This window comes from Ovis aries, chromosome 4 (genome assembly GCF_016772045.2).
Source record: "Ovis aries strain OAR_USU_Benz2616 breed Rambouillet chromosome 4, ARS-UI_Ramb_v3.0, whole genome shotgun sequence".
NCBI classification, from domain to species: Eukaryota; Metazoa; Chordata; class Mammalia; order Artiodactyla; family Bovidae; genus Ovis; species Ovis aries.
This window is the reverse complement of record NC_056057.1, coordinates 109,090,331-109,116,687: the sequence shown is the minus strand read 5'-3', so window position 1 is coordinate 109,116,687 and position 26,357 is coordinate 109,090,331. Positions and strand designations below refer to the sequence as shown.

Here is a 26,357-nt window from a genome sequence, read left to right as displayed (position 1 = left end):
AGCAGGTGAGAGTATGTACAAATAATAAGCCAGCTACCTACAAAAATATGTACTTCCTCTTAAGACCTTGATCCAGTACAGACTTGAGACATAATAAGGTAGTATTCTCCAACCAATAGGAAGATTATGTGTCTTTGAAGTAAAAATTAATATTTGAATTAGTTACGTTTCCTTTAGTTTCAAATGACAGAGAACCCAGCTCAAACTGGCCTGAGCCAAAAAAAAAGAAAGGAATTTATTAGCTCATGCAGTCAAATAGGCTATTGTTAGGACTACAGGGACTCAGACAGCACTCTTGTTTCTTAGCTTTGCCTTCGTGTACTGGCTGTGTTCTCCATGCTGACGTGATAGTCCATCACAGAGCAAACTTCTCCCATCCATTCTCTCAGGTGGCAGAGAAAAGAGAACCCGGGAGGTCTCCTTAGGATTCACTATCTTTGACTGGATCACATCTCTGTCTCTGAATTAGTGTCTCTGGGCAGGGCATATAACATCATGGATTGAGCCATGTGCCAAATCTGGGTAAGATTTAATGCCACTTATAGGTAGAGAGTGCAAGAGTGAGGTTACCTTGATGAAAATTAGTTATGCAAAAAATAAATCTTTACCTTAACCCTATCTTCTGCAGAAGTACCATATAAATACATATGAGCTACTTTTTAAAAAAGTATGGTTCTGTACAAAGGTCTTGATATATTTTACCAGTATTCAACTGCTGATATTTAAGTTTGCTGGCAGTTTTTTCAGGATTACACATAATATCACAGTGACTGTCTTTGTCTATATGTCCTGTGAATTTGGGCAAGTTTCATAGAGACTACATAGAATTTCTGGATCAAAGGTTGTGCACATTTAAATTTTTATAAATCTGCCAAACTGTTTCTCAAAATTATAATTTTATCAACAGCATGTAAGAGAATTTGTTTCCCCATGTTACTTCCTTCTCATTTTATCTTTATTGTTTCTCCAGTTCCGGAAACATTTTGTGAGTTTGGTAAAATATATATAATACTCTTTATTTTGCATTAGAATCAGTATACCTGGGAGTAGCTCAGTCATAAGGCTAATAAGTAGCTGATCTAGACCAGAATCAAATGTATCTTTCAGATGGCTAAGACTGAAAAATATTTCTTTCACTTTAGTTTATTTTTTCTTCCATCTTAATACTTGAAACCAATTTAATAGTCTGCTTTTCAGAAAATCAAATTATTTATGTCCAACTTTATTCAATAGAAATTAATGAAATAACTGATTAGCCTTTGATCATGAGTCAAACTCTACAGTATTTATCAGTAACAGTCATTTGTACGATGCCAGGTTTTTTAAAAAAAATGTTAAAGATGTATTTAATATGCTTACTGGTAGTACCAATATATAAATTTGATATAGAGATTTTAATGTATGTTAGTCTTCAGCTCATATCAGACTGATCCATAGTAAACAACTGTTCAACCATTGAAGTTGTAGTATTTGATAAATCTGCAAAAATTTTGCTGTATAAGCCAATAAAAATTTTACATTAAGAATAGCTCATGCAGTAACTTCTATTCATTAAAGCTTGGCATAAGTTAAATGATGATGGAGTGAGTATATATTTAAGGCTGACTCATGATTTATCAAAAATATCTTATTTGAGAATGTCCTTTACTTTTTTTCGTTCTTTACTGATTTAAGTTGGTCGCTTTCATTAATAGTGATATTTGTTTACTCAGTTTTCAAGTTGCTGTCACTGAATTCCTGCCCACATTATGTAATGCATGCGTGAAGCTTTATTTTCCAAATGCCATTTTATTTAAGTATATGGAAAATAATTGGATTTAAAAGTGAGATTTAAAAGCAGTTAAGTGTCTTTTTTTGATAAACTTTATTCACAACAAAATAAAATAGCTTTAGAAGGTACTGGAACTTATTTTCTTTTTTACAGATGGCTTGTACCCCAATCCCAGCTTCTAGGTAATGAAAGACTGGTCCATAGATTTTATGAAGCCATTTAAAGCAGGAATTCTGTTTGTTCCTTTAGTCACTTAGTCATGTCTGATTCTTTGCATGACCCCGCAGACTCTAGCCCACTGGATTCCTCTGTCCATGGGATTTCCCAGGCAAGAATACTAGAGTGGGTTGCCATTTTCTTCTCCAGGGGATCTTGCCACCCCAAGGATCTAACTGGCGTCTCCTGCATTGTCAGGCAGATTCTTTACCATTGAGCCGCCCAGGAAGCCCTTAAAACAGGAATAGGTGTGTATAAATTTACTTCCTCTGACTTAGGTGTTTCTCTTTTAATAAACTGCTCTAAAAATACCAATTTAAATCAGGGTATGAGAAATAATAGGCATGGGAAAACAATTTTGGATTATGAAAGTAACACTGATTTTTAACTGAACAAGAGTTAATAATCCACAGTGTTACAGACTTGTCCACTGAAATTGATCTCCCCTCTCCCTGTTGTTGCATTGCGCTGCGTTCCTTCTGTCATGACCCTCATCAGCGTCTACAGGGTCATGCATATATGCAGTTCTGTTTCTCCTTTTTCCACAAAAGTGAGAGTCTGGAGAGCCAGTTCTTTCTGTTATTCATCTTTCTGTTCTGTTTAGGGCATGCCACATAATAGGTATAAATGTTAAAATCAGCTGATCTCTGCAAAATAATATAGTGCGATAACTTGACAAGTCACTGTCTGACAGTCCTTGGCCACTACTTTTATATTTTCATTTTACTTCAGTGAATCAATTTTTACATAAAAAGATCCCATAGATGTGTTAATTTTGTTTACAGAGAAATGTTTTATGTACTCTGAGAGTGATTACTGATAGTTTACCATCTGTTTCTATTTATCAGTATTTTCCATCTCCCTGTTCATTTGTTTGGCAGAGTCTTTTATATGTGAGATTCTTTCTCCATTTAGCTTTTGATGTCTTTGAAATTTTAGTTTTTGATATTTAGGAAATGTACAAAATATTTTACGATGCTCTGCAAGTTATATTTATGGTATAACTTGAATTTGAGTCCCATTCTTTAAAGGGAAATGTGTGTTGTTGGTTAATCGGTAAAATGATATGTCTCTCTTAGATATGTTTGTAAAACCTCTTATTTTTGTTTTGCACTTTTTAAGAACCTTAGACTTTTCTAGGAACACAATGTTTTTTTAGTGTTTATTTTCATTCTAACAGGAGTGGAGGAAGAGGACTAATGTTTGTTGAATGCTTACTATGCTCCAGTACTGTGATGAGCGTGATATATCATTATATAATGACAAGCAATTGTCATTAATTGCTTAATGACTCTGTCGAAGATGATACTATTACAATTTACAGATGAAGAAGCTGAAGCAAAAAAAGAATATCTTTTTTCCCCTCAACTTGGTCTCTGTTTAATTTCTGATGTAATGTAGGACCCAGAAAACTGTATTAGGTATATCATGGATTAGCAGAAAATTCACTGGGATCTTTACCATGCCAATACGATCAGTTCGTTCGTTATCCTTTCACCCCGCCTGTCATTGAACACCTACAAATCTGGAGGTAGATATTACTGAATATAAACACTCTTTTAAGTGTGTAGCTAAATTTGCAGAATGGGAAGGTGATCTCATCAGTGCAATAAAATGAAGACGTAGCTCTAAAAAATACAGCTGTCTCTTGGTTTCTGTGAGAAGCTGGATCCCCTGAGATACCAAAATCCACAGATGCTAAAGTCAGTTATGTGAAATGGTGCAGTAAAGGAATACAGTTGGCCCTCTGCATCCACGGATTTCACTTTCACAGATTCAAGAGCAGTCCGTATATTAGAAACCTTTGGATCCGGAGGGCCAACTATAGTTTTCTTTTGAAACTGCTGGTGTCCATGTTCTTTGCTTATTTTTATGGCCTTGTGATTGGTTTTAACAGCTTTGTGGGGACAGAAATAAGACTTTGGTTTGTTCAGGGTGAGGAATTAGAATCTTAGACATCTCAACATTCTCTCTTTTATCACCCAGGATTTAAAATAAAAAGTTTGATTTGAAATTAATAGGTAAAAGATTATTTTATTAAAAAAAGGAATAAAGGGGATGAATTGATGCTAAGACTGACATTTCTAGGAAAATTGGATGTTAGAGAAATAACGACAGAGATAGTAGACCATGGGTTAAAAAAATTTCAAGGAATGATTGACCAGTAACTTCAAATCCTAGGGTGATATCACAGAAAAAGCATGAGAAGGCAAGCAATAAAAAGCCCCAGTTAGAGGGGCAGCTGGGCTTTTTTGCTTTATTTAATATCTTAGGATTTTTCCAAGTTTCAGTCAATTTTGTAACACCTTCTCTATTTTTACAATCACACATATCTAGATTATTAGTTACTTCATATTTTAGAGTAAACTTAGAGTGTTATAATTTATTTTTAAGAGGAACCTTCTGTATCACAATAAAATATGGAAACCCTTAAAAGTGAAAGTTGCTCAGTCATGCCCAACTCTTTGCAGCCCCATGGACTGCAGCCTGCCAGGCTCCTCTGTCCATAGGATTTTCCAGGCAAGGATACTGTAGTGGGTTTCCATTTCCTTCTCCAGGGAATCTTCCCAACCGAGGGATTGAACCCAGGTCTCCTGCACTGCAGGCAGATTCTTTACTGACTGAGCTACCAGGGAAGCCCTATGGAAACTCTTAAAATCTGCTGTAAATAGAAACTTTCTATAAAAACTCATAAGATTAAGGAGGAAAGTTATAAGCTATGTCCTGTTACCTGTCTTTGATCCCAAGTTCTGTCTTCTGTTACAAAGAAGGAAAAGCAAGCTTTAGGGGGTTGATGAGGACATCGTATACAGTCTTCCTCTTTATTTAATAGGAGGAATTGGAAAAGATGGAAAAAGGAAATGCACTTTGTCTTCTTTGGCATTTCTGTCTTATTTGTGTGTGTGATGGGTAGGATGGTTTTTAGTTCCAGCAACATTGTTGGCTGAATGTGAAATGTGGAGGGAAGCATGACTGTGTGTGTGTCTGAGTGTTTTAGCATTTATCATGTGATAGAATGCTGCTCTGAGCTTTCTATTTTGAAAGATTCTTTGTTTTTTCTTTTTGAAGCTCTTTTAAAAGCCTGTGCTGATGGAGGTGCCAACCGCTTATATGATGTCACAGAAGGAGAGAGGGAGAGGTAAGCTTTCTTTCAGCCAGTGTCTGTTACATCAGTTCTGCTTTTGAGCCTGTTTTATTTTCTTCTTAGTAAATGGTGATTGTTCATTTTCCTTCAAATTCTTACAGAAAACCACCTCAGAGAGAAAGTGAGTTGCTTAACCATGTTGTATTAGTTTTTGCTTTGAGTGGTATTAATAGAAATAGGCCAATCATACTCTTCTTAAAACAATTCTATTTCAAAAGTCTTTTTAAATAACATTATCAAATATCAGTACATGTAAGGACTTTGGATATTGACTAAAATGATGGTAACTTGGGTTTTTATTCAAATAGTTTAAAGGAATACAAATTGATCTTATATAAAATATGTATCCTGTTGTAGAAGGTGGAAGATTTTTATAATAGTATTGAATAAAACTCAGTATAATTTAATTTAGTTCTGAGTTGTGCACACATGCACTTTTAAGAGAGAAATAATTTATTTCTTAATGATTTGTTACCTGTACACTCTGGTTTTCCTGATCTTGGCATGGTGAGCTATTTTTAGACATGGTGAGCTATTTTTAGAGGTGAGCATATGTGTGATGAAAGCACATTTTAAATCTAGCTCACTGCCAACATGTGTCTAGTTCATCCTCTTGGCAAAGACAGTTGATAGTCTAGGTATAAGTAGACTAGCTGGGAAATTTAGTTCTGCTGTGTTACTAAATGTACTACAATATTTACAGTTTGAGAAATCACCTCCTTGCTGCAAAAAAGTGAAAGTATTATGATGCAGCATATCATAGGTCTGAATTAAATATACATATTTTGAAATGATGTAAAATACGTCTTTATGACATCAAAATTTTTACTTCACATTTCTAATGGAGATGCTTTTTGAAAGCACCTGGTTGCTTATAGGAGAAAGGCATGTGTTCTTTGAGACTGGACATGTGTGGATGTATAATCGAAAAATGTAGCCACAGTGACAGCCTAGGAAGCAATTAAAATTCTTAACATGTTGTGCTTCTTTATTTATTTATTTTGATAAACTCTTTTAAGATTTATTTTCAATAATTTTCAAACATGTAAGGTGGCATTGCTAACTATTATTACAATGCTACGCATTATCACACCCTCAGGACTTCTCATAACTAGAAGTCTGTACTTTTTTTTTTTAATGAATTTATTTTTTATTGAAGGACAGTTGCTTTAGATCAGCCATAGGTATACATATATCCCTTCCTTTTTGAAACTCCCTCCCATCTCCCTCCCCATCCCACACTTCTAGGTTGATACACAGCCCCTGTTTGAGTTTCCTGAGCCATACGGCAAATTCCTGTTGGCTATCTACTTTACATATGGAAGACGGTATGGAGATTCCTTATGAAGCTAGGAACAAAACCATCATATGACCCAGTGATCTCACTCCTAGGCATATACCCTGAGGAAACCAAAATTGAAAGAGCCGCATGTATCCCCTTGTTCATTGCAGCACTGTTTACAATAGCTGGAACATGGAAGCAACCTGGATGTTCATCGACAGATGAATGGATAAAGTTGTGGTATATATACGCAATGGACTATTACTCAACCATGAAAAGGAATGCATTTGAGTCAGTTCTAGTGAGGTGGATGAACCTAGAACCTATTATATAGAGTGATGTGAGTCACAAAGAGAAAGATACATACCTTATTCTAACACATATATACAGAATCTAGAAAAATGGTACTGAAGAGCTTATTTACAGGGCAACAATGGAGAAACAGACATAGAGAATAGACTTGCGGTTCTTTATGTTTAAACTTCGTGGATTCCTTTGACTGTATTTTCTACAACCTGACATGGGCAGGATATGAAGAAATACTCAAGTGTGTGTTATAAGAAGTGTCTGGCCAGTTATTGCAGTGAGGGGCATAATGGCCATGAGGGCAAGATTTGAGGAGGTGCTTTTTGTTTCTTACCTGTAGCCTCCTTGCTGACCAGCGATCTGGTACTGAGTGCCATTTCCCTAATGATGGGTGTAGCTTATGAATATAATTGTATGAAGCAGAGCTGTGGAAGGAATTGGCACAGTACTTTTTAAGTCTTCCTTGAGTGTAAGAACCGTCTAGAATGCCTATGAAAAACCATAGATTTCTGTACTGATTGCTTTTATTGGATGGAACTGGACACTAGTAAGACAGATAACATCCAACATATTTACTCTCATTTGAAAGTAGCGCACATCACCAATTTGGGAATGAGTGCCATTATTTTTGCCCAAATTTCAAAGTAATCATTTCCAGTACTTTTGAATACATTTATAAGTAACCTTAGGGAACTCTTCCAAGGTTTATATGATTTATCTAACAACTATTTGTCTATATATGAAGATGCTTAAGAAGAAAATGTACTTGGTGTTGATTTCCGAGTTATAATAATGTGTTTGCCATGGTACACGTCTGAAGCTTGGGGGCATGGTTGGCTGGGGTGACGGTAGAGTTTTTAAAGGGAGATGAGTGAGGCTAACTGCTTCATGTGGGAATTAAAGCCTTGGAATAAATCTCATTAAATCCAAACCCTAACCTGTTAAACTAATTGGACATAGGTGACTAAACATGGTTCCTGTTAGCTGTATTTTTAACAGCAAGGCTTTGCAATGGAAAGAGAAGAAATATTTATGAGTTTTGGAAAGCCAAGTTAGGGATGTGGACCACTGCTTCACTTGTTCTTGATTTTTATTTATTCAGTGTTTTAATCTACAATGCAATACCTTAGAATTATGCAATAAAGCATGAATATGTAGGGAATCATCTTTAATTGGAGAGAAAGTGGGATCTTTACACATTAGGACTGGAAAGAAGGAAGACTGACGCAGACAGTAGCAGAGGAGCAGGGTCTGCAGAGGGATGGCGCTGGGGGAAATTCAGTGGTAACCTCACGTCTGTCTGATCCTGTGCTGAATGCATTCAGCCTTCTGCATCTTTCACAAAGGTTTGTCTTTTTTTTTTTTTTAACTTTATAATACTGTATTGTTTTGCCATACATCAACATGAATCCGCCACGAGTGTACACGTGTTCCCAATCCTGAACCCCCCTCCCACCTCCATCCCCATGCCATCTCTCTGGGTCACCCCAGTGCACCAGCCCCAAGCATCCTGTGTCCTGTATCGAGCACAGACTGGCGATTCGTTTCTTACATGCTAATATACATGTTTCAGTGCCATTCTCCGAAATCATCCCACCCTCTCCCTCACCCTCAGAGTCCAAAAGACTGTTCTATACATCTGTGTCTCTTGCTGTCTCGCATACAGGGTCATCATTACCATCTTTCTAAATTCCATATATATGTGTTAGTATGCTGTATTGGTGTTTTTCTTTCTGGCTTACTTCACTCTGTATAATCAGCTCCAGTTTCATCCACCTCATTAGAACTGATTCAAATGTATTCTTTTTAATGGCTGAGTAATACTCCATTGTGTATATGTACCACAGCTTTCTTATCCATTCATCTGCTGATGGACATCTAGGTTGCTTCCATGTCCTGGCTATTATAAACAGTGCTGCAATGAACATTGGGGTACACGTGTCTCTTTCAATTCTGGTTTCCTTGGTGTGTATGCCCAGCAGTGGGATTGCTGGGTCAACTTTGAAGGTTCAGTTCAGTTCAGTTGCTCAGTCGTGTCTGACTCTTTGTGACCCCATGAATCACAGCACGCCAGGCCTCCCTGTCCATCACCAACTCCTGGAGTTTACCCCAACTCATGTCCATCGAGTTGGTGATGCCATCCAGCCATCCCATCTTCTGTTGTCCCGTTCTCCTCCTGCCCCCAATCCCTCCCATCATTGGTCTTTTCTAATGAGTCAGCTCTTCGCATGAGATGGCCAAAGTATTGCAGTTTCAGCTTTAGCATCAGTCCTTCCAGTGAACACCCAGGACTGATCTTTAGGATGGACTGGTTGGATCTCCTTGCAGTCCAAGGGATTTGCAAGAGTCTGCTCTAGCACCACAGTTCAAAAGCATCAATTCTCTGCTGCTCAGCTTTCTTTATAGTCCAACTCTCACATCCATACATGACCACTGGAAAAACCATAGCCTTGACTAGACAGACCTTTGTTTGCAAAGTAATGTCTCTGCTTTTTAATATGGTGTCTAGGTTGGTCATAACTTTCCTTCCAAGGAGTAAGCGTCTTTTAATTTCATGGCTGCAGTCACCATCTGCAGTGATTTTGGAGCCCCCCAAAATAAAGTCTGACACTGTTTCCACTGTTTGCCCATCTATTTGCCATGAAGTGATGGGACCACATGCCATGATCTTAGTTTTCTGAATGTTGAACTTTAAGCCAGCTTTTTCACTCTCTTCTTTCACTTTCATCAAGGTTACCTCTCTCCATTTACAAGGTGTTTTTCTTTTAAATAAGCCCTAAATGTTGTTGCTTATTGTTGAAAGCAATGCGTGATGATTTGAGTGTGTATTAGTGAGTTGGGAGAAACAGAAAGAAGAAAATAAAAATTACCTGTTACATCTCCCTACATAGCAAAGAGTTCCGTGGAGTTCTGCCATTGGACTTCAGAAGGTTTGACTAATTTTTCTTGTTCAGGTGAATGTAACCTCAATGAATGTAAATTTCCTTGTGTCTAGAAAATTTCCTGAGAGTATTATACACTCCAGAAATATTTGTTAATGGATATATGGTTACAGTTGTTCTGTTCTCTGTTCCCTAAGGTTTTGAGTGACTTTGACTGATGGCCTGTGTATTTTGGGTAACGAGATTGCCTCTACTCTGAGAGCTGATAGGTTCTGATTTGGAGGTGTGTTCGGCCTTTTGGCTGAGATCGCAGACGGTTAAGCGTCTGTCTATGATGTGGGAGACTTGGGTTCAATCCCTGGGTCGGGAAGATTCCTTGGAGAAGAAAATGGCAATCCACTCCAGTACTATTGCTTGGAAAATCCCATGAACCTGGGAGGAGCCTGGTAGGCTACAGTCCATGGGGTCACAAAGAGTCGGACACGACTAAGCAACTTCACGTTCACGTTCAGTCTGTATATGAGACTGAAGAGGGTGGAGATCCAGGCAGGCAGACACAGAATGGGCACTGCCAGTGAGAACTGGATCTGAGCAGTGGTTGTAGACTTGAGAAGAAAGAGGAAGGAATTTTATGAAGACTCAGTCTTCGTACAGCGAGACTACTATACTCTTAGCTGACTGTTTCCCTCAGCCCAGATGTCTGTTTTTGGAAATGTGGAGTAGTAAGTTTGGGTAAGATGTGTGGACTGACACCCCTAGTTCTAAAGCTGTAGCCTGATACGGACTCCAGTCTCACATTGATGCACTGGTAGTGGTCTGTGACTGAAAGTCCTTTGGCAGTCTCACAACATCTGTCTCCTGTCTTCTCTCAAGTAGGTAGAATCCTGGTTAGAATCCAGGTGGTGAAGCCTGGCCCCATGGTCAGAATAATCACAGGACGCAGAGATGAGGGGAGAAAATACAAGAGAAGTGGGGAAGGAATCTCTAGGAAGATTTTGTGGAGCAGACTTTTTTCTTCATCATTGATAGGCATTGGAGGTTTGTTTCATTTTTGTATTGGTGGTTTTATTGACACTGTATTAGATCAGAAAAGTGTAAATTGTCCACATTGAAGAATATTGCATGGTTGTTGTTCACTTAAATGATAGTGATGATGGGAGGGTTATGCTTGCCCCGCATATCCCCACCGCTCTCCTCCCATACTCCAGTTACTCTTTTTTTCTACATCTTTAACAGATACTCTAAGAGAAGGAAATGGCAACCCACTCTAGTACTCTTGCCTGGAAAATTCCATGGACGGAAGAGCCTGGTAGGCTTCAGTCCATGGGGTCGCAAAGAGTCGGACACGGCTGAGCAACTTCACGTTCACTTTCTTTCTAAGAGAAGAACAGTTGCTGCTCTAGTCAGTGTTTAACCAGGGTCTGAAAAGTGGTCAGCTGACTGTAATTGCCAGCATTGCCCACCGTGTGTGTGTGCATGTGTGCTAGGTTGCTTCAGTTGTGCCTGACCCTTTGCGACCCCCATAGGCTGTAGCCCGCCAGGCTCCTCTGTCCATCGGATTCTCCAGGCAAGAATGCTGGAGTGGGTTGTCATTCCCTTCTTCAGGGGATCTTCCCAACCCAGGGATGGAACCCACATCTCTCATATCCCCTGCCTTTACCACTACTGCCACCTGGGAAGTGCATAATGAATATCAAAAACAAGCACACAGACACACAGAGAACTGCACAGATACAATGATAAAACCCAGTGAATTCTCACAGAGGAGGGCACAGTAATGTAAACAGTACTGACATCAGCAAGAGTATTGTCCCAGCGCTGGGCTGCCTTCCTCATGTTCCCCATTATTGCCAACCTGCCCTCAAAGGAAACTACTGTCTGACCTAGTGAATGTTAGATTTTTTTTCTACTTTTGGGCTTCCTAAAATAAAATAATAATACATTGAATTTTTAGTAGATGGACATTTTTTTTTTGGGATAAAGACTCCTCAGCTCTCTGAATCTGAAAAAAAAATTGAAGAAACATTATTGGAGGTGCTTATAGGAGAATCATAGTCACACTAATTACTTTAAGAGATGAAGAGAGTTATGGAATCAAGTAGAAGAGAAAATAAGAACTATACAGAGACAAAATCTATGGTACAACATAAGTAGTGTGACAATATGAGAGATACAGTTTATATTGACCATTAAAAAAAAATAATGCCTTTAAAGGTAGGTAAGCAATTGTAAACTTTATTCTGTTAGAATCTAGTTAAGGCAAACTGACTTAAACAGAAAGCTTTTTTCTCTCTGTGATGACCCATTGACAGAAATAAGAATGTAGCATTTAACTTGTGATTCATTCATTTGTTCAAGCATTTACTGAATACCTTTCATAGTTAGGCCTTTGGATGAGTTTATAAATACGTGTGCGTGCTAAGTCACTTCAGTCCTTTCTGACTCTTTGCAGCCTCATGGACTGTAGCCTGCTAGGCTCCTCTGTCCATGGGGTTCTCCAGACAAGAATACTGGAGTGGGTTGCCATTTCCTTCTCCAGGGGGGTCTTCTTTACCACTAGTGCCAAGCTTCTATTCCCTGAGAATCAGTGTTTGGCTTTTGCCGATCTCGTCAGCCATGCCAGTTTCCTGCCTGTGTTCTCCCAAACCCTTTTTCCCCACTGCCTGGGTCCAGACCCTTTCTCAGGCTGATCTTCCGCCTGTACACGTTGGTACCACCCATGATCCGTTCCCACCCTCTGGCTGTCCATTCTTACTGGTCAGAATTTCTAGAGCCTTTGCATATGTTTCCCTGCTATCTCAGACGGTAAAAGCGTCTGCCTACAATGCGGGAGACCTGAGTGTGATTCCTGGGTCAGGAAAATCTCTGGAGAAGGAAATGGCAACCCACTCCAGTACTCTTGCCTGGAAAATCCCATGGACGGAGGAGCCTGATAGGCTCCATGGGGTCGCAAAGAGTTGGATACAACTGAGTGACTTCGCTCACTCACTCACTGCATATGCTAACTTTCTTTGTAGGAAAACTGTCCAGCTGAAATGCTGTCTGCCCCATGAGGGCTCCCCTCTCTGCCCGGCCTGGACATCTCTTACGCCATCGTGGTACTTTTAAATTACAGTGTTACGTTAACATTTTACCTTGATTTAGAGCTGTAAAGATGTACCTTTTACTAGGTTGTAAATTTCTGGTGATCGCTTGTCCTGTAACTTTGCATAATACTTGGTAATTATTTACTTTCCCATTTTATCTTGTGATTTAGCTGTATGTAGATGTATCTTATCTCTCTCGTTAGGTGGTGAACTCCTGGAAGTTGGTGATCATAATTAATCTTCTTTATGTGCCTTGTAATACCCAGTACACTAATGAGCATCCAAGGATTTATTGAATTAATGATTCTTCTTTGATATTTTGGCAGAAATGTCACAAAGACTAATTTTTTTTTTTTAACAGTCAGGGATTTTTAAGGTATTGGAAGTATCTTGGTGCTAGAGAAGAAAGTTTGGGAGTATATGTAAATATAAGTATATATTTTAATATTATTAGCATGCATAAACCAGCCATAGCTTATATCTCAAAACATTTTCTGTCTGAAGTTATGAGTAGTAGTGTGTCCCACTTACTTCTGGAATGTCTTATGTTACACTGTATTCTAATTCGTACTTGAGGAGCAGTAGCAGTTTTGTGGTCAGTCCCTCTCTTTTCAGAGGGAAAAGTGTCCCTGGTGTCCAGGTTGGGAATTGTTCGGTGAGAGTATGCATGGACTCATTAGTTAGGTCAGCATTCAGAATCGGACTCAATGGCTTTATTACTATGAGCTGTGTTGCAAGTCATTTCACTTCATGGGCTGCAGTTTCTTGAAATGTGACCTTTTAGGAAGAGATCTATCTTCTCGCATTAACTCAGAGAAATCATGATGAGGAAACATATCACTCTTGGGGCTGATTATATAAGGCTTGGATGAGTTAAGAGGATGGAGGGTGGCCCTTCAAAGCTATGGTGTGTGATGAATTATAGAATAATTGGATAAGTATATGAGCTGTAAATAGTCTTTCATAGTTAATATTCTCTGTGCAGTAATTGTACAACCACTTAGGAAGCTTGTAAGAGCTTATCATATTGTAGTTAGAATCATGGAATATGATGTCTGGCTTCCGTGATTCTTTTTTGTTTTTAATCGGCTTTGTTCAGGAATAATTTCACACAATAAAATTGATTTTAAACATAGAGCTAAATTGGTTTTGAACTGGTAAACAGTTGTATTCATGACCACAGTCAAGATGTCTGTCATCCCCCAGATTAAAATGTGTCTGCCACCCCCCCACCCCCGCCCCGATTTCCTTCCTGTTTCCTTGGCAGTTGATCCCTCACTCTCTGGCTCCTGCAGCCTTCTAGAATATCATAAGAATGGTATTACAGGGTTTGTTTCTTTTGTCTGACTTTTTTTTACCCTATCAAATGCTTTTCATCTTGTTGTTGTGTGTAGTTTGAATATTTTTACTGTTGAGTGGGGCTCCATTATATAGAGATACACCAGTATTTTGTTTGTTTGTATTGATGCTTTCATATTGTAGTGCTGGAGAAGACTCTTGAGAGGCCTTTGCACAGCAAGGAGATTAAACCAGTCAGTCTTAAAGGAAATCAGCCCTTTATATTCATTAGAAGGACTAATGCTGAAGCTGCAATACTTTGGCCACCTGTTGCGAAGAGCTGACTCATTGGAAAAGACCAGGATGCCAGGAAAGCTTGAGGGCAGGAGGAGAAGGGGATGACAGGGATTGAGATGTTTGGATGGTATCACCAGCTCAATGGAGTTGAGCAGACTCTGGGAGATAGTGAAGGACAGGGAAGCCTGGCATGCTGCAGTCCTTGGGGTCGCAAAGTGTTGGGCCTGACCTAGCAACTGAACAACATAGTGCAATTGAAGGGCTTGATTCTTAAGAATTGCCTTTTTAGTGGCAATCTGTTACTTTTTCAGGTGTTTCTTTGGGAGGAATGTTAGTTCTTTTAGTTGGAACCACACAAAAATTTCAACGTTGTCACTTCAACCCTAGAGGTTATGTAAGTAGTACTAGACACTCATATGTAAGACCTACATTTTCTCTCAAGTGAAAAGTCTGTACAAGCTTGGCCAATATTGTAGGTTTTTATGGAATTAGACAATAAAAGTAAAACTTCTGTAATGACTTGGTCTCTTGGTGTCAAGTATCTGAACATACATCTCAATCTTAATAACCTCCAATATGTGTGACAATTGATTTGTCTTACCTGTGACTATAGTTTTCTCCATGATTGGGATTTATTTTCAAGTATTCATGATGTAATTGAAAAAGTACTATGCTTTAACATACATAGAAAGGAAACGTACTTTGCTTAAGAGAAACCAAAGATCTTTGGTTTTGCTTGGTTCTATAAGTCTAACCATAAGCAATATTTAGTCATTTTCTTTGGCAAGTTTTTATTAAAATGTATTTGGGCAGTCAAATTACTAAGCTTTGTAAGCATGTCAACATTATTGGATCTTTGAATCAAATGATGGAATGTAAACATGATTAGTATATTTAAAAGCAGATTTATGATGGAAGTCTTGGTATTAAAGAACCTTACACAACAAACTGTGAGGACATATTTATCTTGAATTATTGATTGGATTAGTAAGTAATATTTTTTAATCTGTTTATCAGATGCTGTAAATCAGAGATCCCAAAGTTATCCATGCATGGCTTTGAATCATTTCAGGGTATTGGAAAAGGGGGAAAATGTGTATGCAGAGATGCTGTGTTTGTCAGATCATGCATGAAGTCAAAATAAATTTTCAGAGTGAGATCATTCTGAGCAGCTGCAGGAAGTCAGTTTACAACTAAATTTAATCAGAGGCATTGTTCTTTATGGCTATTCTATTTCATAAAGTATGTTCCTGACAAAACCTTTTTCCTTTCCTGTACTGTGGATGGCATCTTCAGAAATAAATTACCTTCAGATGATTTTTCAGAGAAACCTGGATCATCTGTCAAAAGTTTTGAGTAACACATGGCTATATTAATTTTCCTTAAAAAAGCTTGAATTTTTTTTTTAGCACTTGTTAATACTATTGAAGAACTCATGTTTTTCATCACTTTTTTGCTTATGTTCAATATATTAGATTGCTAAGTAATAATTGAGAGTAATCACATAATACCACATATATGTTATATATTTATATATAATCATATATATACCACATGTATGTAATATATACTATACATTGTATATATCAAGTATATAATCACATGATACCATATATATAATTATATGTGTATATATATAATTTTAAAAACAATGGTGTGCATGTATATATAATTTTAAAAAATTATGGAATCTTATTTTTCATTTGCATTTAAGTGAATGAACATGTATGTATTTTATATACACACATAGCACACCTTGATTCATCCTGTGTGATTTTTTTGTTTTTAAAATTTTGGTTTCATGAGATTGGGCCAAGAAGAAGCAGAATAACTTCAACAACTAGATGGCATATATGACTTGTTGACACCTCATTATATGGGATGAAATTTGACTTGATGATGGGACCATACCTAAGCCAGCTGTGGCCTTCCTGTTGTTAACTGATGGAGAGGTGACAGCTGGAGTTCAGCTAGCAAGGGCCGGTCAGCGAAGCTTGTGGGAAACTATACAAGTGGCAATTATACCAAGATGAGCCCCGAGCTGTCACACCCAAACCTCGGTTGTGCTTCTGAGAGTTGTGTTTCCTGGAAACTTCAGTTTTGCCTCTGTAGCCAGAGAATTCAAGAGAAAGCTGAAGAATCTCAGAAAGGGCATCTAAATTACAAGAAAATATTTTACCGCCGTGAGAAAAAATAATCAATCTATGTATGTATGTGTACATGTGTGTGTATATATATATATATATATATATATATATACACACACACATACATATATACAAACACACACATTTATATCGTCATTCTTTAACCCTTGGGTATTGTTTGCCTTAGGAAGTAGAAGAGACCTAGAGAAAGTCAGGAAGGGAACTTAAATAATGAGCAATCCATAAATGCCCAGAATGAAAGAAGCTAGAATAAAAAATCATGATTAATAAAAATGTTGACCTACTCTCTATAAACTCTGACTTCAACTTGCAGTTAGCACTTCTGTTGAGTGAGATGAGCAGTGCTTCTGCTTGGACTGCAACAAAGAAGGTGTTGTCTCTCCACACCGGGTTTAAACCTGTGAGCTCTTAATTTTTGACCTTGGATATCAGTTCAGTCAGTTCAGTTCAGTTGCTCAGTCGTGTCTGACTCTTTGCGACCCCATGAACCACAGCACGCCAGGCCTCCCTGTCCATCACCAACTCCCCAAGTTTACCCAGACTCACGTCCATTGAGTCTGTGACGCCATCTTGGATATCAGGGTCCATCTGTTTCTGCCGAATACCTTGTCAGGGTGCCTGACACTTGGGCTGTACATCTTAGGTCTAGAGAAGCCATGAAGAGAGGAAGTTGTTTAAGCGTTAACACTCTGTCAATGATAATTTAATATTTGTATCATCTAAATATTGGTATCCTACTCGGCCTGTTATTTAAAACACCTTTAGAATGCCTACTGAAATGTCAGCAAGTACCCCATTGTTCACAATAGCAAAGACATGGAAGCAACATAAGTGTCCTTTGACGGATAAATGGATAAAGAGGATGTGGTATAACTATACAATAGAATATTCCTCAGCCATTAAAAATGACAAGATAATGCCATTTACAGCAACATTGATGGACCTAGAGATTATCATACTAAGTGAAAGGAGTCAGAGAAAGACAAATATCAAATATCGGTTATCTGTGAAATTAAAAAATGATGCACATTAACTTATTTACAAAACAGAAATAACTCATGGATACAGAAAATAAATTTATGATTATCAAAGGGAAAAGCGAGGGGGAGGGATAAATTAGGAGTTTGGGATTAAAATTCATACACCATTATATATAAAATAGCCAACAAAGACCTACTGTATAGCATGGGGAACTATTTTCAGTATCTTGTAATAACCTATAATGGAAAATAATTTTTAAAAGAACATGCATCTGAATCAGTTTGCTGTGTACCTGAAGCTAATCAAATACTGTAAATTAACTATATTAATAGATTTTTTAAAACATCAAGGAATCAGTCTTAACGTCAAGTGAAGATACTTTTGAAATAGAACATTACATACGATTCATTTATGAAAGGTATAAAAAAAACAAACCTGAATGAACTAGAGATATTTGTTGGCTAGATTTCTTATTTTACAGATTGTACTAAGTTGCTTCTGTCATGTCCAACTGTTTGTGACCCCATGGACAGTAGGTGGTCAGGCTTCTCTGTCCATGGGATTCTCCAGGCAAGAATGGTGGATTGGGTTGCCATTTCCTCCTCCAAAGGATCTTCTGATGCAGGGATTGAACCTGAGCCTCTTATGTCTCCTGCATTGGCAGGTGGATTCTTTACCACCAGTGCCAGCCAGGAAGCCCTCTTTACCAGGTTAATGTGTTAGTTGCTCAGTGTATCCAACTCTTTGCGACCCCATGGGCTGTAGCCCACCAAGCTCCTCTGTTTATGGGGTTTCCCAGGTGAGGATACTGGAGAGGATAGCTATCCCCTTCTCCAAAGGATCTTCCTAACCCAGCGATCGATCCCAGGTCTTCTGCATTGCAGGAAGATTCTTTACCGTCTATCCTAAGTCTCTTTTAGTCCATTTGTCTGCTGAGTGTCCTTCCTGGATGGTCTTTTATCCAGTGCTTCCCTTATCTTATCAGAGTATTTATCACAACACATTGAAATCACCTGTTTGCCTGTTCCACCAGCCTGTAACCCCCGTGAATGCTTATTGTCAGGCCTTTTCTTTCACTCATCCTCAGTAACTAGTTCACTCTGAACTTAATAGTTATTAAACCATGATTAGACATGATTTCCTTAAAAATGTAATGTATTTGTCTATCACAGATTAAATATGAAAGCATATTTCTGACCCAGTAAAGTCATACTTCCTTTTTTTTTCCAGAAGGAGAATTAGAAACTGATAAAAAGCTCTTTTGTTAATGTTGCTAGGAACTCATTTAAACTTTTTGTGTCTGTGGATTCTTGGTTGTAAAGAACAGCAACAAAAAACTGACCAGTTTACACAATGACAGCAAAAAAATCCCTGTAAATATAGTTGGTAGAATAAGTGGGAAGCTTGGGAAGTTGGGCTTGAGAAATTGGCAGGAAACTGGAAAACAGACCCACAGCAAAGTTTGTGTTCTACGAGCAAGAGAGGACCTGCAGTCAACCTCTGTGAGCCCAGCACTAAGTGCTCAGTATGAAGTATCAGCAGCCTCTGGTTGCTTGTGTATGTGATTGTGTATACACAATCCATGTGTATGTCACTAAGCACATGAAGGGTCATGCACAGGTGGTTAAGGGAATATCTTCCATGCCCTTGTTTCTCTAAGTGGCAGGAGTCGATAACTTGACTCCATTCTGTTTCTAGAGGGGGCCCTGTTCAGCCATACTCACAGCATGTTACTTTCTGTAAGTTTGGGTGGGGTAGCCAAATGCAGAGAGACACCAAGCCAAGCATTTCCATCCACAGCATCTTCCTTTGGCTGCCATCATGCCCTGAACCATCTAATGGTCTCTACCAGTCTCTCATACTTCCCACTCCAAGTGCACCTCCCATACTATTTATTGTTATGTAAACTGTCCCTAGTTATGAGATAATTTTTTTATTTTTCCCCACTTAATGACAGTGAACTAAATGGTTACCTGTCATGTAGTGAAGGACGTGGAAACCTGGCATGCTACAGCCCATGGCATTGCAAATAGTTGAATATGACTTAGCCACCGAACAGCAACGTGAGTGTGTAATAAAAATACTTCTTATGTATTTAAAGAAATTTAATAACATTCCTCCCAAATTTTAGAAGCATGGTGTACACTTCCTTCAGTTCAGTTCGGTCGCTCAGTCGTGTCCGACTCTTTGCAACCCCATGAATCGCAGCACACCAGTCCTCCCTGTCCATCACCAACTCCCAGAGTTCACTCAGACTTGCTTCCATTGAGTCAGTGATCCCATCCAGCCATCTCATCCTCTGTCATCCCCTTCTCCTCCTGCTCCCAATCCCTCCCAGCATCAGAGTCTTTTCTAATGAGTCAACTGTTCACATGAGGTGGCCAAGGTACTGGAGTTTCAGCTTTAGCATCATTCCTTCCAAAGAAATCCCAAAGAAATCTCCTTCAGAATGGACTGGTTGGATCTCCTTGCAGTCCAAGGGACTCTCAAGAGTCTTCTCCAATACCACAGTTCAAAAGCATCAATTCTTCGGTGCTCAGCCTTCTTCACAGTCCAACTCTCACATCCATACATGACCACTGGACACTTCCTTAGTTTTATAAAAACCTGTTAGTCAGAGGACTCTGCATTTTCCCTGACTTGATGTTAGCATACATTTTTTTCTCTGTAAACTTTTTAAAATCCCACTTTTATGATTAATAATTGTCCTGGTTGGGGGATAAGGGCAGTAATTTAAGATACCATACCCTTTGTTTAAAAAAAAGTTCCTCTTATGAAATATTACCAAATCAAACTACATTGTACAATATAGGGATTTCTTCACCTGATCTGGATCTTGTGATGGTTCCGTAAGAGAGAGTGCTTCCCTTGTGGCTTAGCTGGTAAAGAATCTACCTGTAATGCAGGAGACCTGGGTTCAATTCCTGGGTTGGGAAGATCCCCTAGAGAAGGGAAAAGCTACCTACTCCAGTATTCTGGCCTGGAGAATTCCTTGGACTGTATAGTCCATGGGAGTAAAAAAATAGTCCTTTTTTTTTTTTTTTTGGTAATATTTTAAAGGGTTTCATTATTTGAAAGCACAGTTTTGCCTTAAGAATACAATCGTAGAATTTTTAAGCAATTTCCTTGATTTGTCTATTTTTTTTAATATGAAATTTCCCGAGATGTATTCCCTTATTAAAAAATACCAACAAATTTATAACCAGGAAAAAATGTTTTCTGACTTGACACATAGTATTTTAAAAGGCAACTGAAACTCAGAAACTCAGAATGCAGTTTTCGTTGTACAGCTATGATCATGTATTTTCCTTCATGCAAAATTCACTTATTTGTCACTAGCGGCCTCTAGTGTGTATTCAAGTTTTTTCCTGCTAAGCTGTAAATTAGTAGGTTATTAGTAACTAGAGAGCAGTTCCATGTGCTAGGAACAAGATAAACAACTATAGTTTCTGTCATCTTAACATTACATCAGTAAGCAGATAGAGTATTCTCACATAATGATGTGGCCTGGCGATCCCTATTACCAGTAATAGGGTGTTCACAGTGAATTTCCTCTGCGTGGCAGTTGTTCTCTAAGCATACTTCTGGTGTGGTGGGAGAAAGCAGTGATGGTCATGCCCTGCTCTGACACATTCTAATGCTTTTAATAGGATGGAATCATGTTAGGATACAGGTCGCAGAAGTTACCAAAACCAGAGATTTTAGTCAAATCATACAGCAGAAATCTGAAAAAAAATGTCTTTATTTGTTCAATTTTAAACAAAACTGTATTCAAGTGCTTTTAAAACTAATCATATTTACAGATAATAACAATACAAGCTAGTCTAAATAAATCAAATCTGAATTATTTAGTATTTACATTGGGTTTTTTGTTTTTAACTTCATATATTCCTTTTTTGTTTTTCTTAAAGGCACATCCTCTCTAATCCTAACTTATCCTCCCACTTACAGATGTAATTCAAGTTTATTATAATGAACTTGAAGAATACAGGCATATGCAAAGTGAAAGATAAAAATAACCTGAAATCATCTATATTTTTACGCACCCTTGTCAGTTTCCAATTTGCTTTTTGTTTCTCTTGTTTTGTGTGTATATATATGTGTATGTGTCCATATGTAATAAAAATAGCAATTTTTATATCTCTTATTACCATAGTATTATAAATCTATTATGTCATGAAATATAAAATTTACTTATCACATTCTTATATATCTACCATCCTCCATATATTAGGTATGTATGTTGTTCATAACTTTTTATAACTCTGATGAGTAAAACTTTGTGATGAGTTGCTGGCACTTAAAATAGATTCCTGGGAATTAATATATGAGGTCAAAAGTTACATATTAAAAAATATTTAATCCAAGCTGACAGTTTGCTTTCCAGAATTTGTGCTTATCTTCACATTTATCAATGATATAAGATCATATACATTTCTCTCCATGCTGGCCAGCTTCATTAATTTGTTGCTGTATAATGCAGGAAATTATGTTCAATTGCTGTTTTAGCATATTTTGAATTATGCTGTCATTCCACATGAAAGAGATCATTGTAGGAACTTGGGATGTGGCAGGCAACAAAATGCCTGTCTTCTTTGAAACTTCATGTTTCAAAGAACTTCATGTTTCAAATGTCAGATAAATAATGGAAATATAAAGTACACTACCAGTGACTGAACCCACATCTCTTGCAGTTCCTGTATTAGCAGATGGATTCTTACGATTGACCCACCTGGGAAGCCATTTTGTTAGATATTCTTTAGATATTCATTTTATTAGGTATTAATTGTCTAATGATTTTATAATTTCAAGGTTACCTAAACCTAAGCCATTATCATCAGATTATTAATTCTTTCAGATTCGTTATTGAATGCTATAGAGATCTTCCTGGGCTCTAGTCCCTGTCTTTTGGGATAATGGTTCACGCATCCGTATATGATGGATAGAAGCAGCAACGTACAAACAAACTCGCAAGGATGGTAAATGCAGGATTTACTTTAGCAGGTCGGCGTGTGTCTTAAATTCTTCTGTCATTTTCTTCAGTCAGGTTTAAGTCCTGCTATGGAGGACACTGAGGAAGAAGGAGAATAAGAATTAAAAACACTTACTTTAGCAGAATGGTCGGCTAGGCAGCTTATTGTACTTGGTTTTGGAAAACTTGGGAGGAGCAGTCAGCCTATCAGTGACCCTCATGGCGTTTATCACTAGCTGTATTTCTTGAATTCTGTGTGTTATACTCTCCACTGAATCACAGAGTCAAGCAAGTAAATTACACAAAGTGATTCACTCTCAGTGAGCCTACCCTTTTATATTTGTTAACGTGAAGAATTGGTATTAACATGTGTATATGCTTTGGGGCTTTTTCACGTTTGTAAACAAGACAAGATGAAACCTTCCATTCTGCATTATGTTGACCTTAGCATGAGTCCCCTCCATACACATAGCATTTTCTGGCCCTGCTCTGCACCATCACCACTACTGCCTTCTAGGAAAACAAATCCATACCTTACTTTCTATTCAAATAACCGCTCTCATTCCTTTCTTCTCCTCACCACTTTTGTATAAGAAGTAATTACAAAAAAGGGCAGAAGGGGAAAGTGACCGTATGCTAAGAGTGGGAAGAAATATTTACTTGTACAACTTGCATTGAATATCATGTGCAGTGTTCTTTTCTGGAGCTGAAAGAGGCACTAAGTCATTTTCCTGCACTTTGGAGAGTGTAACACCGTTGGCCACATGTGACTGGAAGATCGGCTGTCACCTGAGAAATGCTTTCATGGTCTATGTGCTTATGCTTTTCTTCCACTTACTAGCTTTCCTTTCAACACTGCGTCTACTTTTGTTGTTGTTGTTGCCTGAATGCAGGCATTATTTTTATCTCTCAGCTTCTTGTGATAATCTCCTTCATTTATAGCTTTTCCTGCAGGATCAGCTGTTACCAAGTCTCCACTTCCCTTTCTCCAACTGGCCAGCTTCCCCTAGTCTGGCACATCTGTGTTCTTCTGGTTCTGTGCTTGACTTGTAATACCAGTGAGTGTCTTCTGTAGTATCCAGATTTAGACTTCAGGCTGTTTGGATCTGTGTTAACTTTGGTATCTGCAGCCTGGCACACATTGTAGATACTGGATGAATCTTTGACAAGTTGAATTAAGTATCTCATGTATGGAAGACTCATGAGTATATAATTTTACCTCTAACCTCTCCTCAGCACTCTCTCTGCATTTACAACTTAGAGCTGAACTTGGGCACTGAAGTATTCTGTAATCTCAAACTCCACCTGTCTAAATATCTGGTTCTTATTATTTTGTCTTCATGGAGGGTGTTAAGAATGGATCAGGAAGTTGTGGTACATATACACAATGGAATATTACTCAGCTATGAAAAGGAATGCGCTTAAATCAGTTCTAATTAACTGATGAACCTAGAGCCTATTATACACAGTGGACGACCCTAGAGCCTATTATACAGAGTGAAGTAAGTCAGAAAGAAAAAGACAGATATCATATATTAATGCGTATATATGTATGAGATCTAGAAAGATGGTACCAGTGATCCTATGTGCAGGGCAGCCAAGGAGACGCAGACACAAAGAACAGGCTTTTGGACTCAGTGGGAGAAGGAGAGGGTGGGATGATTCGAGAGAATAGCATTGAAACATACACATTACCAAGTGTGAAACAGACAGCCAGTGGGAATTTGACATATGATGCGGGGAACCCAAAGCTGGTGCTCTCTGACAGCCTGGAAGGATGGGGTAGGAAGGGAGGTGGGATGCGGGGAACCCAAAGCTGGTGCTCTCTGACAACCTGGAAGGATGGGGTAGGAAGGGAGGTGGGAGGGGGGCATAGGAGGGAGGGGACACAGGTATGTCTGTGGCCATTTCATGTTGATGTATGGCAAAAACCATCCCAATATTGTAAAGTAGTTGTCCTCCCATTAGCAAAAAGGTGAAACCAAATTTCTGAGGCTTAAATCTTGCTTTTAGTCTTTCAAAATTAAAATGGTTTTCTGTTTTTGGAGAATGTTGAGAGAAATGTTTCAAAAGATGGACTGAACCATTTTTACAGATGTCTTAATGGCTAGTCAGTCAAATGTAGTGCCTTGTTAGAGAGTTCCACACTGAATCACTGTTCTTGCCATTTGTATAGTTGAGCAGCAATTAGCCCTGCCTAAATGGTGACCCAGTCTCCTTATCTCTTCTCCCCAAACCTCATTTCTATCCTGAATTTTGATAATGAGTCTTTTAAGAATAGCATCTTGCAGGAATGATGAAAGTGAATTAAATGACAAGAGGCTGTGTGCTTAAGTGTAGTTTACATTATAAATTTTGTTTTCTGGAAACTCACTGTATAAATATGATGTAGTAGAATAAACCATCTTTTCTCAAAAACTCTTATTTAGGTCTTGACACATTATTCACCTCAGAGAAAAGTGGCCAGATTATATGTAATATATAAAAATTTATTTTAATGACTTGTTTTTGTGATTTAGTATGTGCATACTCTTTGGTTCTCATGTTTTTAGTGTAAATATTGTGTAAATTTTACTTCTGTGGTCCTCATTTCTTAGCATTTTCATCTTTCTTCAATTCTTTCTATAGCAAAGGAAGCAATACATTTTGGGCAAAGAGTTGGTATTAAATTTTAAAACTACTTCCCTTCTAAAACCTTTTTACCTTAGGTTTTGCTGTTGAATTTATTTATTGTTTTATGTCTCATCCTTCTTTGGCACCAACTAGATAGGTCATTAATTAAACATGTAAACTGGTTCTTTGGAATGGAAATAATCTCATTCCTGAAACTACCGATAGGTTCTGTAGCTTTCTGAGCTTTGAAAGTCTAGCCGAGCCACAGAGGCAGACCCAGTTCATCCTTTGTGTGGAGGAAATGCATTCCCATGTGTCATGGAAGCCCCTGACATCACACTTTCACCACCTGCAAGCATATACAGCACGAAGCTGCCGGCGCTGGGGAGGCAGTGAAATGATTTCCGAAGTGACCTTCTAATATATGCTTGGTATAATTGTAGTAGTGTCTTATTACCAAATGTTGCACTGAATATTATGCTTTTTTATTAAATATGTGATTTATAAAGTTGCTATATGTGATATATAAAGTTAAATGTTATTTTAAAGAATAATATCTAACATTTTGCATCCTGATTCACACTTGAAATTATATATCTGTCAATGAGAAAATTAATTTCTAATATATATATGTTTCAGTATTTGAGATGTGCCTGAACTATAAAATATTATAAAATTGAATTGATTATATTTGCATTATGTATATATAAATAAATGTTAAATGTAATTCAAACTTACGTAATTTAGTGGGGCAGTTTGTTAGTGTAAATAATAAGTAGGATAAAATATATCTAGAAAATTGAAATCCATAGCCTACTTTAATGGCATATGACTGAATTTATTTAATAGCAGTTTTATTGTGTATATATAGATGGAGGTTTTAGAGTCTCAAATAGTTTATTCTCTTTGTGGTCATACCTCATTCCAGGTAGTACTGATTTATAATGGATGACTTTGAGCAAGTGAGAAGAGAGAATATTATGTGTCATGGAATATACTTTGTATGATTTCAATCCTGTTAAATCTGTTGAGTCTTACTTTCGGCCCAGAACAGGAGTTGGCAAACCATAGGCTACAGGCCAGACACCTGTAAGTGACACTTTATTGGAACATGGCAGTGCCGTACTACTGTTTTCCTATTTTCTACAGCCACTTTCTTGATCATGACAGAGTTAAATAGTTGCAACACAGACATTAGAGCCCACAGAAGCTAAAATGCTGACAGGGTCCTTAAGAAAAAAAAAAAAAAGTTGGACCGTGGCCTAGAATATGGTCCATTGTGAAGAATATTCCATGTGCAGTTGAGAAAGAATGTACATACCTACTATAAACACAGGCATAGCTCAGAGATACATAATTT

The 26,357-nt window shown here is 37.9% G+C and overlaps 1 protein-coding gene across 6 annotated transcripts in view; it reads left to right on the top strand.

Annotated features, from left to right (window-relative positions):
- Positions 1-26,357, top strand: part of TPK1 (thiamin pyrophosphokinase 1) — a 392,694-nt gene that overhangs the window by 147,017 nt on the left and 219,320 nt on the right. For 4 of the 6 annotated variants that reach the window (XM_012177322.4, XM_004008152.5, XM_027968907.2 and 1 more), the window contains one exon: positions 5,057-5,126. The exons of the other annotated variants lie outside the window; for them this stretch is intronic. In XM_012177322.4, the coding sequence (XP_012032712.3) occupies positions 5,057-5,126 (70 nt within the window). The remainder of the gene's footprint in view (positions 1-5,056; positions 5,127-26,357) is intronic. 6 annotated transcript variants of the gene reach the window in all.